Source organism: Heterocephalus glaber, unplaced genomic scaffold, assembly GCF_053883595.1.
Source record: "Heterocephalus glaber isolate CG9 unplaced genomic scaffold, H.glaber_assembly_v1.0 deba00001072, whole genome shotgun sequence".
In the NCBI taxonomy this organism is placed as follows: Eukaryota; Metazoa; Chordata; class Mammalia; order Rodentia; family Bathyergidae; genus Heterocephalus; species Heterocephalus glaber.
In genome coordinates this window covers 5,549,543-5,575,555 of record NW_028258189.1, presented here as the reverse complement: position 1 = coordinate 5,575,555, position 26,013 = coordinate 5,549,543, and the positions used below count along the sequence as shown (strand labels likewise).

The window sequence follows — 26,013 nt, the reverse complement described above, 5'->3', positions numbered from 1 at the left end:
TGATAGCAGCCCACATTTTCTCAGCACGTATTCTTCTCCCTATTTTTTTTTCTTTTATGAGATATAAGATCTCACAATACATAAGATGTGATCAAAAACTACAGTGAATAGGGCCGGGGATTTAGCTCAGTGGTTTCGCTGCCTGCTGCACAAGCCCAAGGACCCGAGTTCGATCCCTGGTACCAAAAAAAAAAAACTACAGTGAATGTTTCAATTTTCAAAAATTTTATTACAGTGAAAGCCACATTTGCCTTTAATCCTCCTCAGAATATGGCTGCCTCCGTGTTCTGAGCCAGTTCCAGCATTTACCTTTCACAGCCATTTTGACTCTGGGAAGAGCCAGAAGTGACATGGTGCCAAATCCGGTGTAAAGGGTGGATGAAGACACACTGTAATGTTTTTAGGAGCCTACCTTTTCATTGGATGACACTAGACAGCTACCTTCACCATATTTTTGGTCATGGCTCCTAAAGACACTCAGGAAAGACAATCACCAAGGAGGACTCGCAGACCTGCTTCAGACTGGCAAGAACAATGACACAGGCTTGTTGGAACCAAAGGGGAGAATTCTGAGCACATGAGTGACAGTGTATCTTTTACTGTCATGTTTTTAAATGAACATTCTCCCTATTGTCTGATCACCCCTTGTTCCAGACTCACCCCAAAGTCTTGATCCTCCTACCTCAGCTTCCCCAAGTGCTGGAATTGCAGGTGTGCACCACCATGAGCAACAGTATATCTTCTTATAAACGCTGGGCCTTTGGCGGGGGGGATTGGTTTTTAGGGTCACACGATTGTCACTTAGCGCTCCAAAAGAAATAATCCATTAAAAACGATCCATAGAGTTTACTGTAGTTCCCTCAAAATGCCTCCCATATCACAAGCAGGTTCTTTAGCGTGCAGGATATTCCAGTTTAATACTTTTAAAGTGGCAGAATGGTGAGTTGCGCTTTGACAGAATGCTTGCTGTACTCCACACCTTCTGTGAGCTTCAGCAACTTTCTAACAAAGATGATTTTTAAAGTTTGTGTATGCAGATACTTAAATGTGAGTTAAAATTCACTCTGATCTTTCTTTCAGGGGAGGTTATGCAAATGCTTTGGCCCATTATGAGAAAGGAATAACAGGCGACAAGAAGGTAACCTTAAATAGAGATAAAATATGCATAATTATCCCCAGATTTGTTTTCAGTTTCATTTTTTAAATTCTGGTCTTAATTTTCATTGTATTTATGTAATATCTAGTAGGTGAGCCTAATTCTCACCTTGTTAACAACATGGCAAGAACATAGTTAAAGTTTTTTTTCCAGCACTAGGAATGGAACCCAGAACCTTTGCACTGATCTACATGCCAAGCCCTTTTCATCTTTTATTTGAAACAGGGTCTTGCAAAGCTGATAAATTGCCCAGGATGGACTCGAACTTGTGATCCTCCTATCTCAGCCCCTAGTTAAACCATTTTAAAATACTTTAAACTCTCAAAAACCAAAGATGACAATGTTGTTAGCTATCTAGAAAAGATATATTCTCCATTGCATCCTAAATATAAGCTGCTAGTTAAGACTGGAAGAAAAGGGCCAGGGATGTAGCTCAGTGGTTCCGCCACCTGCCTCGCAAGAGCAAGGACCCAAGTTTGATCCCTGGTACCAAAACCAAAACAAAAACAAGATTAGAAGTAAAAATGTTATCCCTTCCCATTTACAGACCTGTGTAATTTAGTAAGAAAATGGTACCTCTGAACAAGGGAAGCTTATACACCATTCAAAGATTAAACAGATTCAAATATATTAACTTGGAAAAGCCAAGAGGAAAAAAAAAATACTGTTTTGTACCCAGAAAATACCAAGTTGATCTTTGCTCAATTAATAGAAATGAATGATTTGTTTTTGTAAAAGTCCAAATATAGATTTGTCATAAGCCGTTTTTCTGAAGGCTTTTACTCTCTTAAAAAACTTCAATAACCACTTTGAAAATTAGTTCCAGAAAAGTCAATTCTGCCATCCTACCTCTAACACCAGTCTTCAGATGACCCTAGAAAGCCAGGCACGGTGATACACACTCATATAATACCTGTTACTCAGGAGGCTGAAGCAGGACGGTCACAAGTTCAAACCCAGCCTGGTCAACTTAATGATTTAGTGAGACCTTGTTAAACAAAAAATAAAAAGAGCCAGGAATATAGCTCAGTGCACATGCCCTAGATTTGATCCCCCCTCCAAAAAAAATGAATCCTATACCTACTGCATTCTCTCATCTCAGAATTTTAGCTTGAGAAGCTCAATTTTGTAATAAAATTGGTGTTTTTAAGTTGATGTAAAGGTTGAATCTTTTATTTTCTGTTTACATGTAGCATAGTTAGTACAAGAGGAATGAAAGCTCATCATATGCAATTTTTAAAACCACCACAGTTTGTTAAAGTGGAAACTCAGAGTCTAGTATTTGGTCCCATATCACACCCTGAAATGTCACCCACTAAACCCAGCGATAGTATTTCTGAAGGGAACATTCTTACAAGTGGAATTTCTAGGCCATAAAACATGTTTTTAATTTCTGATACAGCTAAATTGTTCCCCAAAACAAATTACAGTAATTCACACCTATCAGTTGTATATGATGGTGTCTATTTTCTTATACAGTATTATCAGTAATAGTGAATCACTTAATTTGGTAAGCAAAAATATATATATTTTATGTTTTTTTATTAGTAGTAAAGTTAAGCATGTTTTTATTTATTGGCCAGTTTTTTTGTTGTTGTTGTTGTTTTGTTTTCGTACTGGGGCTCGAACTCAGGATCTTGCGCTTGCAAGGCAGGCGGTGGCACCACTGAGCTAAATCCCCAGCCTGGCCAGTTTTTAATGAATTATCCGTTCCTATTCTTTGCTCATTTGTCTCAGGTTTTTGACATTTTCTTTCTTTGACTACATTTTTGTTTAGTTCATTCTCTGTCTCTGCTGTCAAATGTAGCTACCGCTACCAGCTACATGTGGCAGTTTAAATTATTTAAAATTAAATAAAACTGAAAGTTTAGTGCTTTCACACTTGTCATACTTCAAATGCCCAGCCGCCGCCTGTGACTGACTATTAGCTACCATGTCGGACAGGCCCGTACATCAACATTCCTGTTACCACCAGAAGTTCTGCTGCACGTGCTACTTTAGGTAAAGTACAATCCAACACTGCATTTTACTAGAACAGATCGGTTACTAGAAAAGTTCTTTCGTTGTCTTTGTTATCGTCACCATTATTATTACTATTACTTCTGTATTTAGGGTTAGGCTCTCACTGTGTAGTCTGGCCTTTCTCAAACTCCCGACCCTCCTGCCTGCCTGCCTCCCAAGTGCTTGATATCTTTAATGAATTAAACACTTCTAAGTAAACAAAGTTTACTGACGTTCAACCATGCCTAGCACAGAAATCTTTAATTTGATAAATGATGTTCCCTAAATTTATTCATAATATTTATGTTACGATGGCCAGTATATTACTACTTATAAACAATATTGTGCCAAGACCCATTTGAGGTATTGTCACACAGGATAGTAAATATTTTGTTTTAAGGGTGAAAGATCTAGACTCCCAAAGAAAAAATGTAGAACATTGTAATAGTTGGGGTTTGTTTGGTGTGTTTTTTTGTTGTTTTTTTGGTACCGTGGATCAAACTCGGGTCCTTGCACTTGTGCAAAAGGGGGAGAAACCACCGTTTAAAAAAAACGGGCCGGGGATTTAGCTCAGTGGTTCCGCCGCCTGTCTTGCAAGCGCAAGAACCCAAGTTCGATCCCCCATACCAACATTATTTCAAAATTATAGGCTTCCTGGAAAAGGAAGCCAACACTAAGCTTTGAACTGGCTGAGATGCAGGCCTTGAGTTAGGGTCTGATGCTGGCGCTGCCTCCTCCCTACAGGAACAGGACGAGCTGAGCCTGGCTGGAGTGGCCCGGATGTCCATCCGGATGGGTGACATCCGCAGAGGGCTGAACCAAGCCCTCAAGCAGCCCAGCAGGGTCCTGAAGCGAGACTGTGGAGCCGTACTGGAGAATATGAAGGTATTCTTCACTCTGCGGAAATAGCCGTGTGGTCTTTGCATGACCAGTGTAGGATTTTAATAACCCTGTGTTATTTCAGCAATTTTCAGAAGCAGCCCAACTGTATGAAAAAGGCCTCTACTGCAACAAAGCCGCGTCTGTGTACATCCGCCGTGAGAACTGGTAAGGGCTGGCCACTGTGTGCTACATCAGGTGTGGAAATGAATGTGTCGGGATTTACATGCTCCCTCCTTGCTGCACCTTCCACCTCTGTCTTTACTACACAGAGGAGTTCATATGAATACTCTTTTCCCAAAGAACAGCACCTTGTGTGGTTTGGTATGGGGAGATTCCTAATCAGGTAAGTTACTAGGGAAAAACAAACAAAACTGTAGGCTGAGTAGGCATATTAAGAGAAAAGGCAGGTGAGTCTACTTTTACCTGTAGAAGCCAAGATTTTTGAAAGTTGATGATAACTGGTTTTTGAATCCTAAAAACTGGCATTTGGTTGTAGGCAGCTGCTGTGGAGGGAACAGACTGTCACTACCATTCTCCTTGAATCTTCCTTTTAGGGCAAAAGTTCGCGAGCTTCTGCCTCACATCTCCTCTGCTAAGATCCACTTGCAGTATGCCAAAGCTAAGGACGCAGATGGAAGGTTTGTAGTTTCTCAGATTTATACAAATTTAACGTGTTCATGAGGGGGCTGTCATTCACATGTCTCGCTGCCGGGTGCTCTGAATCACCGGTGGTACATGCACGGGACAGTCCTATCCGAAGTACAAGCTGCCCAATGGGACAGTCATGCATGTACCGCCAGCGGTTCAAGCCAGCGGGAATATGTTAAGCAGTGAAAGTTTGATAAGTTAACCAGTGATATTTACAACCCTCTAAGAAATGGAAAGCAGAGAAAGAGAACGTTTCGCATGCTCCCTCCCTGGCCTCAAGTGCAGACTTTAACATCTTCCTACACCTCACACCTCCGCCTTTCCTTTGTTTATTCAAATATAGTCTATTGCTTCTTTTTATTTTTTTATTTTTTTGGTACCAGGGATCGAACTTGGGTCCCTGTGCTTGCGCAGCAGGCGGCGAAACCACTGAGCTAAATCCCCAGCCCTGCTTCTTTTTATTTGAGGGTTAAATACTGAATGTTGATGTTCTGGTATGACATGGTACGAAATGGGAGTTAAATGGTTGTTTGGTTTTGTTTGTTTGTTTTTTAAGGAAGGATAACCTAAGGGCATAGAAGGAAAGAAAAACACAAAAGCATGAATTCCAGACTTAGGGAGATATAGTACACTATTTAAGCCAGAAAACAAAACTAAAATATAGCAGTGATATAACAAGATCTACGATACTGTACAGAAACTAATAGAAAAGGGGACTAAAGACAGGAAGACAATGTGTCCTAGAGAAGGAAAAACAATTTGAAATTGTATTTCCATATGCAGGAAAAAAGTTCTGCTTCACAAATTATAATAAAAGCATGCTATCATATTTGGAAAGATTTAGTTTCATAACTATATTGTTAAAGTGCATTTGTTATACTTGACTGATAAAAGTGTCAATTTCTATGCCCTTTGGAAAGTAACTTTATAAATATCTATGAAGAGACTTTTAAAGGTTAGTACACTCTCACTTTTAGAAAAGTAACCTTGGGAAATAGAGATATATACTGTCTTGTTGAAATTGAAAGAGCTAGAATTAGTCCAAACTAAAAAGAAGTACTGAGTGCCACCTAGAGGTCAACACACAAAGATTTTATACGTCACTGTTAAGCTTTATATACTGTAATTGTGAAGAATTCTTTATTTTCTAAAATAATCCTATATTGCTGTCATAATCTTACCACTAGAAAAGAAGAAACAGTAAAATGTAAATTGTACAGAAGCTTTGATTCAGATGCAAAAACTGCGATCTAATATTGCATTGATATTTTGAAAAAAACAGTTGGGGGCCGGGAATTTAGGTCAGTGGCGTCTGCCTTGCAAGCGCAAGGTCCTGAGTTTGACCCCCGGTACCGGGAAAAAAAAAACAATACTCCACTTGTGCTGTTAGTTTCTTCATAAGCTCTAGGCACTTTTGCCTCGATAACTAGTTAGCAAAGATAACTCCCAAGCTTATATATGACTTTTTTTTTTTTTGGGTACCAGGGATCGAACTCGGAACCTTGCACTTTCAAGGCAGGCAGCAGAACCACTAAGCTAAATCCCCGGCCCAGTTTCTTAAATCCCTAAAAAGAACATATTTTTGTTGGGGAGTTGCTGGAGTTTTTTTTTTTCTGATGAAGAAAAAGAGATTTAAACAAAAACAACTACCATCAATGCAATAGAAAAGTATTCCAAACATTTATGCACATTTCCTCCGCCTAAGTTGAACAGGGTTGAGAATCTTTTTTGGAACTGAGTGTTTCTTCCAGATACAAGGAAGCTGTGGTGGCTTACGAGAATGCCAAGCAGTGGAACGGTGTGATCCGCCCCTACCTAGACCACCTCAACAACCCAGAAAAGGCCACCAGCATCGTCAGAGAGACCCAGTCTCTGGACAGGCCAAGGTGGTATCCAGGTGACACAGAGCACTGATGTCTCTGGAGTCCTAAAAACTAACTTTGAAAGACAGGCCCCACCTCACCCCATCAAATACCAAAATTCAAAAGGAATATTTATTCTTTGTGGGTTTGATTTTTTTTTTTTTTTAGAATTATATCTAAAGGTTTGTTTCAGTTCAAAGGCTCTTACAGTCACCTTTTGAGAGTATGCTTGTCACGTGTACACACGTAACCTAAAACTGCAGTTTATGCAATAAATTACTTATTTTCTGATTGAGAAAGATTTTACTTTGTAAATGACAAACTTATTTTACATGAGAGTTAAGCTAATTAAAGCACTTTGTTTTAGGTTTTTCCTACAGCTCGGTGACTGTGGGTCTGCCATCCAGTTTCTTGTCATGTCCAAATTTAACAGTGAAGCTTTCACCCTGGCTTAGCAACACAACAAAATGGAAATCTATGCAGACATCACTGGTAAATATCACGGTTTTCCCTAAGTTCTCTGAAATACTTATATCATAAGAACACTTTGACTCTTACGATCAAATTACCAGATTGGTGTACACACAGGAACATTCTTGTAAATGAGTACCATTTATATATCAACGTGTGTATCTGTGTTACTAGCCAGATGTCAGGATCCCCACTTACAGGTGAGGTGGTATTACCATATAAAGAAAAGTACTGTTTTCAAAAACTAAGTCTATGGGGATGAATTCCAAGACAGGCCAGATTTTGCAAATTCTGCTATTTATCAGCCATTAGAAGTAAACAAAATTTCACTGTGAAGGTGTGATAGAAGTTCAGGATGATTTTAGAAGCTGTAAATATTTTTTAAATTTTTTAAAAGAGTTATAAGTGAAGAATATATTATTGCTCTGATAAAGAGTGATATGTAGAGGGCTGGGGATTTAGCTCAGTGGCACCGTGCCTGCCTCACAAGCACAAGGTCCTGAGTTCGATCCCTGGTACAAAAAAAAAAAAAACTAAAAATTTTTTTTAATGATTTTAATAATCCGAAGGAAAATTTTATATTCTGAAAATGCCTGCTTTTAGGTTTTCTTCCCGTGTTTACAGTTGTTCAGATTTTTATTTTGTGTACATAACATAAAATTTCCATTTATAAAACTATGCATTTCTGGGGCTGGAGGTGTAAGTCAGTGATAGAGCACTTGTCTAACATACTCGAGGCCCTGGGTTTGATCCTTAGCACTGCAAAAAAGAAAAGGAGTGTTCAGTTCTGTTGCATTAAAGTCCATTCACGCTGATGCAGCCATCCCCCGAACTTTGTCATCATCCCGCTTTAAAGCTCTGTACCCACTGAAGAATTGCTTCTCACCACCCTCCTGTAGCCTTTAGAAATCACTGTTCTACTTTCTGTCTTCATGAATATGACTGTTCATGGCACAGTGGAGTTATAAAATAACTTGTCCTTTTGTGTTACTTCGTGTTTTTAAAATTCGCAGTATGACCAGAAGAATTGATGATGGGATTCATGGGAAGATTTCGGTGTCAGTCTTCAAAGGAACATGTGTTGGGAAGCCAGTAAGATAACTGAAGTAAATAAAGAGCTAAAGGAAAAAAGTACAGATACAAACGAGTTTACAGTTGCTAATGTTTAGCTTGACAGATGACATTTCTGTCCGAACATTACAAATCATTATTGTATGAAAGAACTTAAGTTTCTCTAAGTCCATAAGAGTATAGCTTTATAAGGGATATAAATAGGTAGATTTTCTCCCACCCCCAAAACACACACCCTTTTCTCCACCTTATTTTATGTCTTTTTCTTTTCGACTCCGTATCTGTCTGTCTGGAGGTATAAGGCTGTTGTTATCCTCCCCGGCCTCCATCTCAAATGTAAACAATAATTTGGAACTCCAGCAGCCATGGGGTCGTTCCTTCTCCATGCTTGATAAGTTTAAAAGCCCTAAACCAAAAGAAAACAGTAGCAGAACAGTAACATCTGTAACCAGCATCTGTTGGCCACTTGAATGTCCTCTTCCCTATACGACTGAGAAACACACATGTGCCGTTGTTCAAACCAGGCAGGGTTTGCTGGGAAGGGGACATGGATTACATCTGTGGTAGGGTAACTTGGCTTCTGATTGTTCTAAAACTAGGCAGATCATGGCTGAGGCTGTAGTCATAGGGGTTCTTGTTTTAGGAAATGAGACTGAGACTCAGAATGATGAAGGTTTCAAAGGCTCATGACAGACTATAACCTAGACTCTCAAAAAAGCCTCATAATAATTTCCTCTCCTGATCGTGTTTAGACTGAAATGAAGATGGAGTAGAGTTAATAGTTAGGGTGATTATCATGAACGTGTTTCATCAAATAGACATACGCTAATAACTGGTCCTTGCCATAAGGGTTTTCACTCTGCTATTTTTAGATCACCTCTTCTTAGATTGTACTTGTAGATTAGCAGTAAAAGGTAAAACATTCTGCTCAAACTTTTCACTCAGCGAACTTCCGTTGTAGGTTCTGAAGACACATCCAGTGAAGACTACCAAAGCATCGCCTTATACTTTGAAGGGGGAAAAAGACATATTCAGGTTGGAAAATCCTTCTTGCTGTGTGGCCAATATTCACGAGTTAGTATTCACCAAGAAAACATACCTTGGACTCTTAGAGGAAGGATGAAATATTTTTTTTAATGCCAGCATCATCCTAAACATCCAGATTTGAAATCTCAGAATGAGCTTATTTTGTTATAGTTTGGACTGGGGATCGAACCCAGGGCCTCCGCATGTTGAGCCTGAGCTCTACTGCTGAGCCACCCCCCACCACACCCGCTCAGAATCAACTTGGAAATCTCTCTCTCCCTCCCATACCCAGTAACTATCTTCCTTCCTAAAATCTCTCCCACCTGTCTCTTTCATGCTAACTACCACCGACCCGGCTCACACCCGGATCGCCTTCCTGCAATTACTGCAGTCTTTTTTTCTTCTCCTGCTTTTAGTTTCTCTGCCTGTATTGCATCCATCATTCCCCCAGTGCAGCACTTGCTTGGCCTGAGGCAGGGGTTAGAGTCTGTACCAGAGAATGTTTCGCCGTGGGCGAAGCTGCCCGCTGACCGTGTGACAGTGTGGGGGCCACTGGACCACGTGTATCTTGTCTGCAGGGACAGCTGCTGCTCACCTCGGGCACGTTCAGGAGGCAGGACCTAGCAATGCGAGGTCATGTGATTTTCTTTTCCAAGAGAAACAAATCTAGGTATTTGCACAATATCTCTCTATCTAAAGACATGTCTGCGTGTGAATCCAGCTTACAAGCTGCCACTTTGCTGTTTCTGGCCTCTTAGAAAACGTCCAGACTCCTTATCTAGCACCCAGGAGGATTTCCCCCATTGGGCCCGGCAGCCGGAGCCTCCAGTCCGGGCCTCCGGGGTTCCCGCCCTCACCACCCTTGATCCCTCTGCCGCCTCCACTGCCCCCACAGACCTGTGCATCTTGCAGCTTTGTCACCTTTGCTTCCTCTGAAACTGACTGGCTACGCTGCCCATTTGTCTTTTAAGCTGTTTCATTTGTTTGCAGGTGTGACGTTCAGGACTTAGTAATCACTTAAAACGGGTGGTTCCTTTTCTTGTTACTGTGTGATACACAATCCCCAGTGAGCTCATACTAACACAAAGAGGAGGATCCAGACCCTTCCTGTGCGACTCCCAGGATCCAGCCCCATCCACATGCATAGTGGCAGGTTGTCAGTGAGTGCTGGTGAAGGCATAAGTGAATAGTCCTATCGTGCACCTTAATTTCCTCCAAAAGCAGAACTTCAGAGCATTAACTGGATCCTGCTACTTTTTAAAACTAGGCCCCTAGCCTTTGCAGTATATATTTAAGACCCAGCACTTGCAAGCCTCTGATTGAGATGAAAATACCTGCACAAACTCTAAGTACTTTGTGTAAGCTTTGTGTTTTCCAGTGTGAATGGAGTCTGAAGTTTTTAACTGCTGTACCTTTCTCATTTAAGGCACTGAAGCACTTCCTGAAATGCCCAAGCTCAGAAGACAGTACGGCAATAGAAATGGCAATTGAAACTGTAAGTAAATTCTATAATGAAACTTTTAAGAATGCCAGCATTTGAGGGCCAGGAATTTAGCTTAGTGGTGCTGCTACCTCCCTCGAAAGCACAAGGTCCTGAGTTCAATCCCCAGTACCAAAAAAAAAAAGGAATGCCGGCATTTGACAGTTTCTGAAATGTTCAAATATATGCAAAAGTGGACCAAACAATACATGTCACATAGCCATCATCTGCCTTCCACAATCTTCCTCCTATCCCCACCTCTTTCCTTGGTTCATTTGGAGCCAGTGACAGTCACCATATCGATAGCCTCCTTTCCTGTGTCTACAAGATGAGAACATGTGGGTTTTCTTGGGTGTAACGTAAACAGTGAAGTGCACAGATTCTGAGTGTACAACTCAGTATCTTCAGCACCTCACGGACGCTGACATAGAACTTTCCATTCCCCCAGAGGCTCCCTTATGTCTCCGCCCACCCAGCACCCCAACAAGGGCAACCCCGGTCCTGCTTCTGTCCTCTTCATGAACTTCGTCCTAGAGTCGTGCATAGCAACTCCCTGTGCCCACTAGCTTTCAGTCAGCATCATGTCTGGGAATGTGTTGGTGCTATCGTGTGGGGCAGGGGTCCATTCTTACTTGTTGCTGTGTAGTAAGTAGCCTACTTAAATGACTAAGCCACAGTTTATTTACCACCTACTCTGTCAGGGGGCATGTGGGTCATTGCTAGTTTGGACATACGAATAAAACCACATGGGCACTGTTCATGTCTTTTGGTGGATGCAAACACAGCACTCGTTTTTATATACCCAGGAGCAGAATTATAATGTCATAGGGTGTGCGTAGTTTTAGGAGCAGCAGATGGCACCAAACATTTTTTTCAAAGTGGCTGTACCAGTTTATACTCTGCCAGTCATGTAAGACATTTTAGTCTCTGTGCATCTTTACCAGTGCCTATCAGTCTGTCTAACTGTTTTGATAGATGTGTAGTGATTTCTCATTATGCTTTTCATTCATTTTTCTAATGACTGAGAATAAATTCCTTTTCATATGTTTATTGACCACTTGACTATCCCCTTGTGAAATGCTGTTCCAGTCTTTTTTTCCAGATTTGAATTGTATCATTTCATTCTCACTGATTTACAGGATTTTGTTGTATCGTCTGGATGCAAGTCTTTCCATCAGAAACGTGTACTGTGAAAATCTCCCAGGATGTGGCTTGCCTTTTGTGTCCTAGTGGTATCTTGATGAACATCAATTCTATGTCTTAATAAAGTCTAGCTTATGCATCTTTTATAGTTAATGCTTCTTCGTCCAGTTTAAGAAACCTTTGGCTGTCCTGTGGTCATGCACACATTCCTCTTACACTTGTGATTATTTAACTTTCTCATTTAGGCTTCTGCCCACCCTGAATTAGTTTTTGTGTATGGTATGAGAGGTAGGGGTCAAGAGGGTTTTTTTTCCATGTGGATCTCCAATTGACCTCCTACCATTTAGCAAAATGCAATCTTTTCCCCACTAAATTACCAGGGAGTGTCTGTCCTAGATAAAATGACTATCTGCCTGTTTACCCATCTCTGTCTGGTTTGGGATTCTTTGCTCACTTCCATTGTTTTAGTAATCTGACCGTGGGCCAATACCACACTGTCTTCATTATATTGTTGCGTATTATAAGATACTATGTTTCTCCACATTTGTCTACTGAAGACATTTTATGTAATGGAATCATACAATACATGGCCTTTTGTGTATGGCTGCTTTCGTTGAGCATGTTTTCAAGATCTTCCATGTTGTAACCTGCATCAGGACTTCATTTGGCTTGATAATATTTCTTAGTATGCATATACCACATTTTGATTATCTGTTTATCAGGTGCACATTTGGGTTTTTTCCATTCTTCAGGCTATTATGGGTAATGATGATACTGTTAACATCTATGTGTTAGTTTTGTGTGGACATGTGTTTCATTTCTCTTAGGAAATGAAATATTACTTAGAAGTAGAATTCCAAGGCCATATGTTAATATGTCGAGGAGCTGCCCAAATGTTTCCCAAAGTTGCTTCACTTTACATTATTTCATTCAACATTGTAAAATAGTAATATTCTATCATCTGCATTGACTCCTATAATTCTTTTATACAGAACTTTTACCTCGTCAGCTACTCAATTACCCAAAGATAAAAGGTTGGATAAATATTTGATTTTTCCCCCTTTATTTACTAGTTTTCAAAATGAGTGGCTTATTAGCATCTTCTGAAAGTAACCAGTGGGATACTTTTCTTTTTTAAATCATTGTAAACTGATACACTCTTAGTATATGTGATGGATCTCAATCCATTGAGGTCACTGCTATATTTGATCCCCAGAATTGTTCCTTTACATTAACTATTACTTCCTTTTGACACAATCCTATTCGTCTTTGATAGCTCCCTTACTCTCCTGGACAAGATCTTACAGACTCTATTTCTTGCCCCAGACCAGTCACTGGTTTAAGGAGGCTTAAAGTTTAGAAGAGAAATGTTGTTTAGATTCCATAATTTGTGTGCTGGGCATATTTGCTACTCTAAGATGCTGTGATGCAGGAAGAATAGTTTGTGAAAAAAATTATGGAGCAGCTTAGCAGCACTAAAGGATTTGCAGCTAGAACATGATGCTGTGAGTGACCGGAAGTCACCAGAGGGAGAGGAGCTCTGTTCAGAGATCTTTCCCCTTGGCTGAGTGCTGGCTGTGTTCTTGCTCGTCTCTTTCCAGTAGGAACCTAGCTCTGACACTTCCTAATTTTGAAAGCAATTCCCTAGTGTTTCCCCCAAATTCTTCACCTCATACATTCTATCCCTGCCAACTCACACTGTTACATTTCCTTCTTCTAATACAGCGTATTATTATCCTCATCAGCATCACCCAGCTCTTCAGTGATTTAACTCTCAGCATATGGAGATGTGTTGTTTCTGTTCTGTTTTGTTGGCAGTACTGGGAGCTGAACCTAGGGCCTTCTCACTGAGTTACGTCCCAGGCCTGCTTTTATTTTTTGAGACAAGGTCTCACCCAGGCTGAACCCAGAGGGCTGGGATCACAGGTCTGCACCATCACGGCTGGCTGGAGCTGGTTTCTTTGAGATGTCTAAACCAGGGGCAGCGCCACAGCACCGCTCAAGTTTCTGGCTGCCGCCCTCTTCTGGACTCCCATGGCTATCATACTCCTTTCTTTTCCTTTACACAAAGCTCGGGCTGGTGCGAGTCCTTGGGGAGTTGCCACAGAAGAGGGGCACAGTGAGTTATGTTATACAGGTTGAGTACCCTTTACCTGAAGCACTTGGGACCAGAAGTGTTTCCGATTTGGGTTTTTTTTTGGGGGGAGGGCGTGGATTTTGAAATATTTTTGACTATTGGTTGAGCATAGTTAATACACAATTTGAATGCTCCAAAACCCAAAACTCCTTGAGCACTTGTTGGTGCTCAGAAAGTTTTAGATTCAAACTGTGGGGACGCTCAGCCTGTGTAAGGCCCAGGTCTTGTGCTCAGGGTGCAGTGCTATTCACAAGGTGTCTATTGAAACATCCCAGTATATTCTCTATGTGCAAACAAAACACGGTACTTTGATATCAATGAGAAACGCTTTCTAAGGATACCTTTTTATCAGTGAAAGACTACAAATGAATGAAGAAAGACCCTGAGCCTGTACTGAATCTCAGGCACTTAACTGCAGATAAAGTGTTTTACTTTGTGGTTTTTATCCTACTTCCTTAGCAGAACATCATCTTTTACCACCCTCTTGCTAGGCTGAAGATGTTGAACTCGCTGGGGTTTTTCTCTTTTGGAATAGGTTGGCCAGGCCAAAGATGAGCTGCTGGTCAGCCAGCTGACAGACCACCTGCAGAAGTCTCGGTCTGTTCGTTCCTCTGTTCAGCCCTGTTTTCACCTGTTGCACCTTTGCAACACAGTCTTGTACAACAGTGCAAGAAGGTATCGTGTATATCCACCCAAATATTGTTTTTCCACCAATGAGATAGCCATGTCCCTCCGGATAATCCTCACTGTGCAGTTGTTCCCAAAGGTTTTTTGTTTACTCAAGGAATTATGGGAAATGATCATTCAAACTGTGACCTGGCACTGATTCCTAAGAATCAGAGTATGCTCTGCTCCTGTTCTGGAACTTCTGGAAATTAACAAAAGTCCTATTAAACATAAAAGTAACTCACCAGAAGGTAGAAATTAGTTGCCAAGCTTCCTGGGGTTCCTGCAGAAGTCAGGCTTCTCTCCACCCTGTGCACACTTTTGAGAATCCCCAGCCCCACCCCGTGTTGTCATGTGCATGATCTGCTCATGGAGAACTCGGGTCACAGATGTGAAGAGCGCCATGCACTGTCACAGCGGCAGAGGACCGTGGGTCCCTGCATGCCTTTCTTTGATCTTACAGATAAAGCCAGAGGCTCAGAAAAGCTAAGTTGATTTGCCAAGGGACTCAGGCCCTTAAACTATGCCGAACTACCTCCCATTACGTCCACTTGCTGTAGGAACTCAGAAACTAACATCAAATACAGGATGGAACCATCTCGAATGGAATAGGGAGTGCAAAATGTAACATTTAAAATGGAAGTTTTCCAGCGGGGCCTGGTGGCACACGCCTGTCATCCCAGCACTCAGGAGGCTGAGGCAGGAGGATTGCTGCAAGTTCTAGGCCAGCCTGGGCTCCATAGTGAGATCCTGTCTCAAGAGTCAAAAAAATAAAATAAAATGGAAGTTTCCCTCCAACATTAGTTATTATCCTGCGTATTTTCTCTGTAAGAATCACTGAAGTGAATCACTATAAAAAGTTAAGAGCTGGGGAGTTAGCTCAGTGGTTCCGCCGCCTGCCTTGTAAGTGCAAGGTCCCGAGTTTGATCTCTGGCACCAAAAAGGAAAAACGAAGTTAAGAAAGCACAGTAGCCATGTTACGCTGGTGGTGAAGGCCAGGGCCACCTACCACATGCAGCTGGCTTTCAGTATGACTGATGTTTGTAACTGACCTGCTCTACCAATGCTGAGTCCATTCCCAAGATGCGGACTGTAGTAACTAATGACCGTGGAGCCCTCGAGACCTCATCACTGGTGCTCACTGGTGCTGTGTTGCAGACGTAGTTTCAGCACATGGGTTTTATGGGACATTCAAGCCATGGTGCTGGACGCATCACTTAATTCTCCTGTGTCCCGGGACTCCTGCTGTCTAAATGAGGTGCAGTGCAGACCGGCATCCCTGGGCAGGTCTCAGAGATATAACTGGGGCTTTGGATAAAGTGTTCGGGAATCCTCAGCAGAGGGATCCTCAAGTCCTGTGTATTTTTATTATAGTGGTGTCCCCATGGACTGCACATGGACCTGTGCACTGGGTGGTGTCATTACTCTACACCATTCTCTTTTTTTTAATGATTTTAATTATTAAAATCATTTTATTAGTACTTATTTGCCATACTTAGTGATCACACATCACAGGGAATTTATACCTGTACATAATATGTCTCAATTCTTTTTTTCCCATTTCCCCCCCTTCCCTTCAACCCTTCTTCCCCTCCCCATTTACAAAAGCTGTTTCCATTTTCCTCTTCCATTCTCTTTTTTAACACACAAGCACACTGGGCTGGGGATTTAGCTCAGTGGTTCCGGCGCCTGCCACGCAAGCACAAGGTCCTGAGTTTGATCCCCGGTACTGGAAAAAACAACAACAAAAAAACCCCCCAAACCACACAAGCACACACAATGATGGGGGTATGTCAGACACAGAAGGCCATTGAAAGCCTCCAGTAACCAGAGCGAGAACTATCTGAGCAACAAAATAGTACAGAAGTAGGTTGGGTACCCATATCATAGGGAAACTTGGCACACCGCCTCAGAGATGATCAAGCTCAGTGGCGGAGTGGCCAGACTTGTTGCTAGTGTGTATCCTGGAGTCAAAGTGATGACAATGGCTCTTTGCTTGTGGTCTTCCTCCTAAAAACCCATTCTGACCTCGAGAAAAGCATCACACAAACCCAGCCGAGGGACACTGGACAAAATACCGCCAGTACTCCTAGCACTGTCAAGGTCAACCAAAGCAGGGAAGGTGAGAAACTCACAGCCGAGAGGAGCCCAAGGAGACAGGCATGTGGTGCCCCAGAACAGAAAAAGTGCGTGAGATAAAAGCCAGATGTGATGGTAGGGTAGACTTTAATTTTTAAAACCGTGTTATAAAATACTTCTATATTCAAATCAAAGGGCTCTGGGAAATTATGTTGGCAGAAATGAAAAATCTTAGTGATAGGTTGGGAGATAAAATGGAGTAAGTTTCACAATTAGTAGACAACACGATAGACAAAAGGAAGGACAAATGCACAGGTCAATCCAGGGCTTCAACTTCTAACAGGCATTCTAGAGAGGCCAGAGAAACAGAACTCCACGGCAGAGATGGTGACTGTAAGAATATTCTGCTGAAGGGCATGAGTTACTGGCTCAAATCAGCTCTCAATGACAAGAGCCCTGAGGCACCACGTGATGTTTTAGAACACAAGGAACAAACAGGAGATAAAAGGTCACCTACAAGGACTCCTCAGAGTGACTTTGGACTCCTCAACAGCAACACTGGGAACGAGATGATACTGGTCTTCCCTTTAAAATTTGGAAAGGAAAATTTTTTTGACCTAGAATTCTATATTTAGGTAGACCCTTGGAAGTGTAATAAAGTCATTTCCAGACCCACAAGCTGTTAAAAAACTGTACCTTCTTCTGTGGTCTGTGTTTGTTCCTGCACCCCCAATTTGTATGTTGAAATCCTAACCTTCAATATGATGGTATTGGAAGTGGGGCCTTTAGAGGGTGATTAAGCCATGAAGGTGGAGCCCTCGTGAATGGGGTTGGTGCCCTTAGAGGCCCAGCAAGCGCCCTCATTTTGCTACTATATGAGAGGACACAAAAGAAGACCTACCCCGGACCAGCAGAGGCCTCACCTGGCGGGCTGTGACTTGCTGCAAAGCATTCTGGCATTTGGCAAAACAAGGATCCTTCATGATCACCATGATGACTGGCATCTGCTTGTCAACCAGTGCCAGGGGCCCGTGCTTCAGCTCCCCGGCCAGGATGCCTTCCGAATGCATGTAGGTCATCTCTTTAATTTTCTGGAAAAACACAACAGCTCAGTATCACCCTGGGCAGACAGGGGCTGGAGCAGATCAGCCAGAAAGGAGGAAGGGAAGCGGGGAGAGGGATAACTCGGGAAGGCAGGAGCTTGGGGCTGAAAGGCCAATGGGTGCATGGACCCGTCACGGCAGGAATGGCGAGGCAGGGCCAGGGCTTCCTGTCCCGAGCACACACCGCCGCTGGCTCGCTGGCTCAGGGTCCTCAGGCCAGCCCCAGGCGCTACAGCTCCATCTCTTCAGTCGCACACACAGCCCCCCACTTTGGATACAAAGTCAGCACTGGTCTCCCTCCTTCCTCCTGGTGAGCCAGACTCATGGTTTCCCGTCACCATGGACAACACCACTGTGCCAGCACAGACTGACCCTTATTCTGCTAGTCGGTTCGTCATTCCTTCAACTTTAGAGCCTTCATACCTTCCAGAGGGTCGCTCCAGCTGACCTATCAAACGAAATCACATCCTCTGGGCTATTTCAATTTTTTCTTATGTTCAGGTAAGATCCGTTTCTTTTTTCCTTAATATATGTTTGCACTACACGAGGCAGACCCGCGTCTACTGTTACCATTAAACCCATGTCATTGCCCCGATGAGACCATCGAAGGAAACATCTCTCCTTCCCCGGAGCCATTCCTCTGGGTCATGGAAACACTGTAGGGACTGAGGCTCCTCCCTGGCGGCTGCAGACAGCTGGAGTCCTGGCCTCCAAGGGGCCACACAGGGGCCATTCACTTGTGCCAGCAATAGCCTAAAGGCTTCTTTCTTTGCCAGTGACTAGTGTGGAGACGATGTTGAATATGCATCGTTCACCAGTACACTTGGCCACTGCAGCTGAGCATCCCAGCCTGGCGGCAGAACTACTGGGGGCTAAAAGTGCACCCACCCAGGCCCTGTCTCCACTGCACCCTTTGAGAAGCAGTGTGTGGCAGCTCCTCACTTTTTCTGACAGCAGTCAGAATCTCCTACCACCCTGAGTTCAAAGGCCAGGGATTGTGAAATATGTACGTTGTCTTCATCTCTCTTTCCCGGCATATAATCCTAAAATCCTTGGACTCTTAGAGTGACAGGTGCTAACGATTAACTGCTGGCTGACAGCTCCTCGGTAGCTTCAAGATGGGGCCGGGTCACCAGAAAGATGGAGGCAGAATCAGCAGGCTGGAACTTTCAGCTCTGTGCCCCAACCCTAGGTGAGGGTTAAGGTTAAAGGGATCATCACTGGAGATGTGAATCGATCCTGCCTGTATCATCAGCGTCCGCAACAACACTAAAGACGCCTGGAGGATCCTGGAGGGTGATCTGTCCAGATGAGCATGGAAGCCCACGTCCCTCTGCCCATACCTTGGCCCGTGCACCTACCTCTTCACTGGGGATTCACTGCTGTCCTCCGAAATACTCTACTCTGTGAACCAGTGACCCTAAGCAAAGAAGGCTCTGTGTGGGATGCAGGCGGTGGAGGTCGGAGTGCACTGAGGTCAGGCTTGGACTTTCAAGGCCTGCTAATGCCTCTCAGTGCTTCCTGAGAGCCTTACTGGGGTAAGCAGCGGAATCGGGGCACTGGAAGCTATCTGCCGCTCTCTCCGTAGCCCTGTGGTCCACACAGGAGGAAAGTCAGTCACTGATTTCAAATTAAACCGTACATCTTCTAAAAATGGACACATTTCATTATAAAATACATCTTAGAAATCACATTTGTTAAAACCACCATGATCTGGGCTGGGGATTTAGCTCACTGGTTCCTGCGCCTGCCTTGAAAGTGCAAGGTCTCGAGTTTGATTCCGGGTACCAAAAAAAAAAAAAAAAAAACCGAAAACAAAAAACCATGCCACCATGATCTCATCAGAAAAGTCAGGAAGTGGTGAAGCTCGTGGTGGTAGATACAATTTTCCCAAATTCTAAGTTTTGATCCAAAGCCTGAAGTTTATTATTGGCAACAAATTCTGTTGTTTGTTCCCCTGCAGTGCGGGGCTAGCGGCCCTGGTCCGTGGGGGCTGGGAGGGCTCAGCACTGGGCGGGCGGGCGGAGGAGGGTGGCTGCCGGGCGGTCGGTCGTCTAAAGGGCCGAGGCCTACGACTGCAGCTGCAGAGGCGCAGAGGGAGTTGGGGAACATACCGGGGAAGGACCGCAGGCCCCGGGTGATCTCTTGCCTCCTGTTTTGTAGCGAAATCCGGTCTTCAGACATCATCAAGCCAAACATCACCAGGGAGATGAACGGGCTGGTGTAGGCCTGTGGGCGGAGGGACGGCACGGACCAGCGCTGCGGGGACAGGAGGAGGCGCCCGGGGAGGCCCCTACCTTGGCGCTGGCCACGCCGATCTCCGAGCCGCGTTGACGTGGACGCCGCAGTCGCAGTCGGTCTCGCGCGAGATGGAGCCGCCCACGGTGTTGGTGACGCCCACGGTAGCGCAGCGCCAGGAGCGTGTCCGCGGTCTCGCCTGCACGGAGGGAGGCAGGGAGGGAGGGACAAAGGAAGGGAGGGACGGCCTTGGGCCTCAGCGCACCGCGCACGGCCCCGCCCGAGTACGGCCCCGCCCGCGCCCAGCCCGCTCAGCTCCAGACTGAGGCTTCCTTGCAGTTTGCAGCCCAGCTCGTCCTGTCCTGAGCTCTCCGGACGTCCTGACCCTGTCCCGCCCCTGGGACAAGGCGAGGGGAAGCTCCCTCCAGCCCTGAGCGGCAGCTGACTGCAGGTCTGGCCGCGCCCTGCCACACCCCTAAGCTGCGTGGTCGGGACTCGAGGCTCCACAGACTCAGCAGTGAACACCCAGAACACCTCGACGCGGTGTTCCTCAAACAGATCGTGTTTGAAAGGAAACAGTTCCTGAGGCCTCAAAGTGGCCTTTCCAATAAAGCTACTTAAACAGGTTCATGCACAACCCGGGCAAACTCTGCGCTAAGTCTTAAAAATTCAACCCAGATAAACAGGAGCCAGACCACAGGGTCAAAACCACTGGAATGCACATGGGTCTCTGAGGGTGCTCCTCACAGGCGCCTCGGAGGCCGCTGCTGGGGGCTGTGTTCAGCCAAGCGCTTCGCAGTGCGGGTCGGGTCGGTGCTCGAGGGCTGCCCGGCCAGCTCTCTCCACTCCTCAGCACGCTGCAGCGCATCCAGCCTTGCCCAGCACCAGAGGTGGATGGCAGGGAAACCAGGAGGGCAGGGCAGCACCTTCGTCAGACCCGCCCCTGGTTTTATTTATATATATTTTTTGGTACCAGGGATTGAACTCGGGTCCAGCGCTTGCAAGGCAGGCGCCGGAACCACTGAGCTAAATCCCCGGCCCCCCTGGTTTTATTTTTGTGTTTTGAGACAGGGTCTAGCTATGTAGCTCAGGCTGGCCTTGAAGTTACTTGGTAAGTTTTTTCCCTGTATGTAGAGCCTCAAGGACTGACACTATTATATTTATATAAAATCCATCTCCTTTTTTCCCATACTGGAGATGGACCCTATTTCCCACCCCCGCCCCCACAGAGTTAGGGTGACAGGCTTCAGTCGCCACGCTGCACTCCATCGCCGTTCTTTTACTAACGGCTCCTGCCAACCCACGAAGTATCGTTTGGCTCTGGTGGGATGGTCCACCCAGAGGTGAGCATGGCAGTCCTTAGGTAACAGGTGGTCGGCCGGCCACACGGTGGCTGTGTCTGCTCTGGTTTTACTTAGCTTGGCATCGAAATGGAAATGGCATTGAACATTGAAAATGGAAACAGTATTAAACGCCCCTATACACACTGGAGCATGACGCCAAATTCTCAGATGTGATAATAACCTGTGGTTACATCTGGATCTTTTTCACATATCCTGAGGTTTGTGGAGAAAAGGGCGTGGTGTCTTCAGGGGCGAGGATAATGTGGGTATGGCTGGGACAGATTAGCTGAATTGATCATTGCTAGGACCAGATGATGAATTATGTGAATTTCTCTACTTTTACAAAAACTTGGAATTCTTCATAATTACAGTGTTTCAAAAATCCTTCTAAAGCTCAAAAGCACTCCAGAGCACGTGACTGCGGATCACCTCTGGACCCAGGGCTCAACCAAGTGAGGGCAAAGGCCCTTAACTGTGCAGTGTTACCCAGGCAGGGCTTCCTCTCCTAGGGGAAGCCCCCAACCCGAGCAGTGACTCAGCGTCCCCCCTGCTGGGCAGTGTGGGCACTGCACCAGGGGGACTGCATGGCTTGGGCACAGGACCCACTGAGTCCTCAATGTGAATCTCGATCCAGCAGAATTTTGAATGAGATTTTTTTTGTCCACTAAATTAAACCCAGCAAATGTTTATGGTCCTTAAAGCACTAGACTCAGGATGGCAGGAGCAGGGAGAAGCCGTAGGGCAGGAGACAGAAAAACAATGGATCTGGATTCTCAGGCCAACTGCAGCTCTTTCACACCCCTCTCCAAAAATGGTGACAGTAGCTGATGCCTGCAAGGGTTAAATGCCTAAGGAAGGAAGGCCAGCATGTGGTATGGTGCGGAGAGAAAAGCTGGGGATGAGCTACTGCAAGTCTGGCCGTGCTACCTGCAGGCTCCCTTACCGGACTGGCTGATGAAAAAGCAGACATCATCCCTGAAGACAGGTGTGTTCCTGTCCAGGAAATCGCTGGCAAGTTCAACCATCACAGGGAGCTCGGTCAGTTCCTCCAGCACTTGTCGTGTCTGAAGACAAAAGGAACAGAGGCTGAAGTCCATCCTGGGCACCGCAGAGACGCAGGGCAGCTGGGCTTCGAGGGATTGCGTGTAACACGGTGCTGCAGGGACAGACTGAAGGGGTACAGGCAGAGAGCACAGGGCAGGACCCGGTGGCGGGCACTGTAAAGGCATCACAGCTTGTCTGCATACCATGTGCTGAGAAAGGTCCCCTACCGGATACCTGAGAGATGCGCTCCCTGTGAAAGCGTCACTCACAGAGAGCCCCTCTTCTGCATGCTTTGCTGGAGCCAGGGCAAGGGCCCAAAGAGAGGCGGAGAGTCATTACCACGACCAGGCCCCTGCCCCTCAGTCACCCCCCGCCAGGTGCACCAGTGCCTTGCTGTCCCAGTGGGAGAGGCTTGCAGAGGAAATGTTGGTGCCACTTCCAGGCTGGCTTGTGGCTATGGGTGTGAGCACTGTGCTGCATTCAGAGGCCAGTGTGCAACAGCACTCAGGCCGCTAATCCCAGCACTGCCCCGGACCCAGTGTGGCACACTTACAGCCACAGCGGCGTGGTAGCTGGTGCCACAGCCAATCAGGATGAGCCTTCGGCATCGTCGAATCTCCTTCAAGTGGTCCTTTAAGCCACCCAGGAGCTCTACGGGACACACAGGCCGTGTCAGGGCTGGGTCTACACCGTGGCTGCTCACTCACAGGGTGCAGCCCAGGCGGATCCTGACGAGTTTTGGGATTACCTGTGTTGGTCTCAAAGTTCACTCGGCCTCTCATGGTATTGAAAACGGATTCTGGCTGTTCAAAGATCTCCTTCTGCATAAATGCACTGAAGTTACCTGGTCAAACAAACATCAACGAGGTGGGTTAGTTTTAATTTAGTTTCATTTCCACTGCTTAACTTTTATCCAGGAAGAAAAATCATTATAGTGATAGGGAGACCTGTAAAGCCATCACAGATTTCAAGGGCACCTCCAGGTAATGCTTTGCTTGATACTCCTTGGGACAGGTCAGAAGCAAGCAGGTTGCGCATAAGGACCATCTGCACTGTACACCTGAGGGCCTGCAGCTCAAGGAAGGCAGGGATTTACGTGAGGCATGGAAGGAACAAACAGTGGGCCTGGTCCTCTTGGTCCATGCTCCCTTTAGCAAGTCCCCACCCCCAGGGCTGAACTCAGGGCCTTTGGCATGCTGGGTAAGTGCTCTACAGTTGAGATACAGGCCCAACCCTGGCAATGTCCTCATAATAAATACCCTCCCAGCTTCAACAACAGAGACACACTTTATCCAGCCTGCTGCGCATTTCCAGGCCTCGATCTGAATGGGACTAGATGGCCATTACAGAGACAGTTTGGCTGCAGGGGTTCAGGCCCATCTGAGGCATAGCATGAGTGATCTGGAGGCTTCCAGAGACCTGGTAGGCACCGTCTCTCACGTCTGCCGCCTGGGACAGAGCTGGACACAGCACAGTGAAGTAAGGGAAAAGGATTCTGTGAGGAAGCGGGACAGCAGGGCTCAGGAGGGGCCTTGGTGTTTGAAGGATCAGACCCTCAGGTGCTCTGAGGGTTGTGTTTCAGGGGAGCTCCGGATGAGCTGGAGGTCATAATGTTCTATGATTAGAACAGGAGCTGCAAGAACCACCAGGTGGGCTGGCGAGAGAGCCAGGCCTGCCAGGAGGGCAAGGCACAGTGGGGAAAGGGCTGAGTGGGTGGGGCTGGGCTTCGGCCTGCGGGATGGGCTGTGTGCTGTAGCAGGGGGTTTGGGTTCTGTGCTAAGTTCAGTGGGAAGCAGCAAGATGACAACAGGGTCTGATTCATGTTCTTAAAACTTTACTCAGTGGGCCGGGGATTTAGCTCAGTGGTTTCGCCGCCTGCTGCGCAAGCGCAAGGACCCGAGTTCTATCCCTGGTACCAAAAAACAACTTTACTCAAGCTACCCCGTGGCGGTAGGTACCGTCGGGGGCAAGGGTGAGTGCAGGGAGACAGGCTCTGCTCATGGGGATGTGGTCCACAGTCCTCACCCCCATCACTGCAGACCTTGTCCTCAGAGAAGAAATAAAGCTGGGGCGTGGGACCATCCTGGGTAGCTGTGATGCAGGGGTCACACCAAGAAGATTCCTCTTCGGAGGTACAGGTCAGGCTCTCCACAGCTCCTCAGTTAGGCAAGTCACAAGCCACCCGCAGCCCTGCCCTGGTGGCCACGATGGGCAGAAGGGCACAGTGTCAGGTCCTCCCCTTACAAGGCTGTTGCATGGACTCCCAGAGGACACCTGCTTTTCATGATTTGCTCCAGTTCCATCTGTGTGGGAGTGGCAGCGCTCCAGCCTGAGTCCAGGTGCTGATTACAAACCAGAGGCTTAGCCGGGCGTGGGGGCGCGCCTGTCGGCCCAGCACCAGGGAGGCTGAGGCAGGAGGATCTCTGAGAGTTTGAGGCCAGCCCGGACTGCACAGTGAGACCTTGTCTCCAAAAACACACCCCAAAACCAAACAGAAGGAACACCAGGCTCTCTGCAGCAGGCTTGGCACCCACGTTCCAGAGGAGACCGGCGGTTTCCCATCCCTCCCTCCCGGCAGAGATTGACTAGCAAAGTCAGCTTTGCAGACGGGCTCGCAGGCGGGCCCCCGGGCCGCTGTGCGGATGCTCCCATTCGTTCCTCCCTTCCTTTGCTGAGGCAGGGCCTCGCCATGCAGCCCAGGCTGGCCTTGAACGCACGGAGACCCTCCTGCCTCAGCCTCCCGAGTGCCGGGATGGCAGGCGTGCGCCCCTGCCCGGCGCCTCCTCGTGTTTTGTTAAGGGTGTCACTCCGCGGTCTTCACTGTCATTTTCACAGCCCGACCCGTCCCTGCTCTTCTCTCTGTCACCACCTCTGTCTTCTCAGGGTTTGTTTTCCGCTTTCCCTGACGCGGCTTCCCTGAGCCCCAGCTGCTCCCGGCGCCCCTCGGCCCCTCTGTGGCCCCACTGTGCTTTCCTCCGCTCGCCGTCTCCCTCTGGGTCTCGCTCCCAGGGCTGGAGAGTCTGTCCCCCGGCAGGGCAAGGAGGGCCTGGCTCGGGGACACCGCCTGGTGTCTCAGGGTCTGCAGGCGCGGAGGAGGCCAGGGCCTAGGGGACCCTCCCCGAGGTCGCGTGCCTCAGTTTCCCCAGGGCCCAGTGGGGACCAGCAGAGACCCACAGCGGCTGAGTGGGGAGGACTCACCGGACCGAGGTGGGGCCCGCGCCCTGCCCAAGGCGCTGGGCACCCGGGTGGGGGGCGGGCGTCGAGCTCTGGGGGAGCTGGCTCGGCCCCGAGTCTGCACACGGAGTTCGCTTCTGCCCCCTGCACTTCGCCACGGTGACTCCCGGAGCCTGCAGCCCCGTGGCCGAGCCTCAGGACGGGACGTGCGGGCAGGGACACCCCGCCTTCTCTCAGGAGTGCGGTCGAGGCACGGCCGGGAGGTTTGCCGCTCCTCCAGCCTCAGCTGCCCTAGACCGTCACCTCATCCCTGACTCCCTCAGTCCAACCCACCCTCCTGGGTCTGGGGCCTCGCCCCGCTCTAGGCTCGCCCCAGTGCCAGCCCTGAGACCCCACCAGGCCATGCCCCTTTCCTGGTGGCCTCGCCCCTGGGTCCCCAGTAGCCAACCGCAGTGGGGGGCGGGACCTTCCGCAGGGCGGGGAAATGAG

General features: G+C 46.7%; 1 protein-coding gene across 1 annotated transcript in view; it reads left to right on the top strand.

Annotated features, from left to right (window-relative positions):
• Positions 1-20,067, top strand: part of LOC101711027 (WD repeat-containing protein 19) — a 31,663-nt gene extending 11,596 nt beyond the window's left edge. The window contains exons 4-11 of the mRNA XM_087209894.1: positions 1,081-1,138; positions 3,902-4,042; positions 4,122-4,204; positions 4,594-4,677; positions 6,439-6,584; positions 6,917-7,041; positions 10,544-10,612; positions 19,889-20,067. Of these exons, the coding sequence (XP_087066020.1) occupies positions 1,081-1,138; positions 3,902-4,042; positions 4,122-4,204; positions 4,594-4,677; positions 6,439-6,584; positions 6,917-7,041; positions 10,544-10,612; positions 19,889-20,059 (877 nt within the window). The 3' untranslated portion in view covers positions 20,060-20,067. The remainder of the gene's footprint in view (positions 1-1,080; positions 1,139-3,901; positions 4,043-4,121; positions 4,205-4,593; positions 4,678-6,438; positions 6,585-6,916; positions 7,042-10,543; positions 10,613-19,888) is intronic.
• The last annotated feature ends 5,946 nt before the right edge of the window (positions 20,068-26,013 follow it).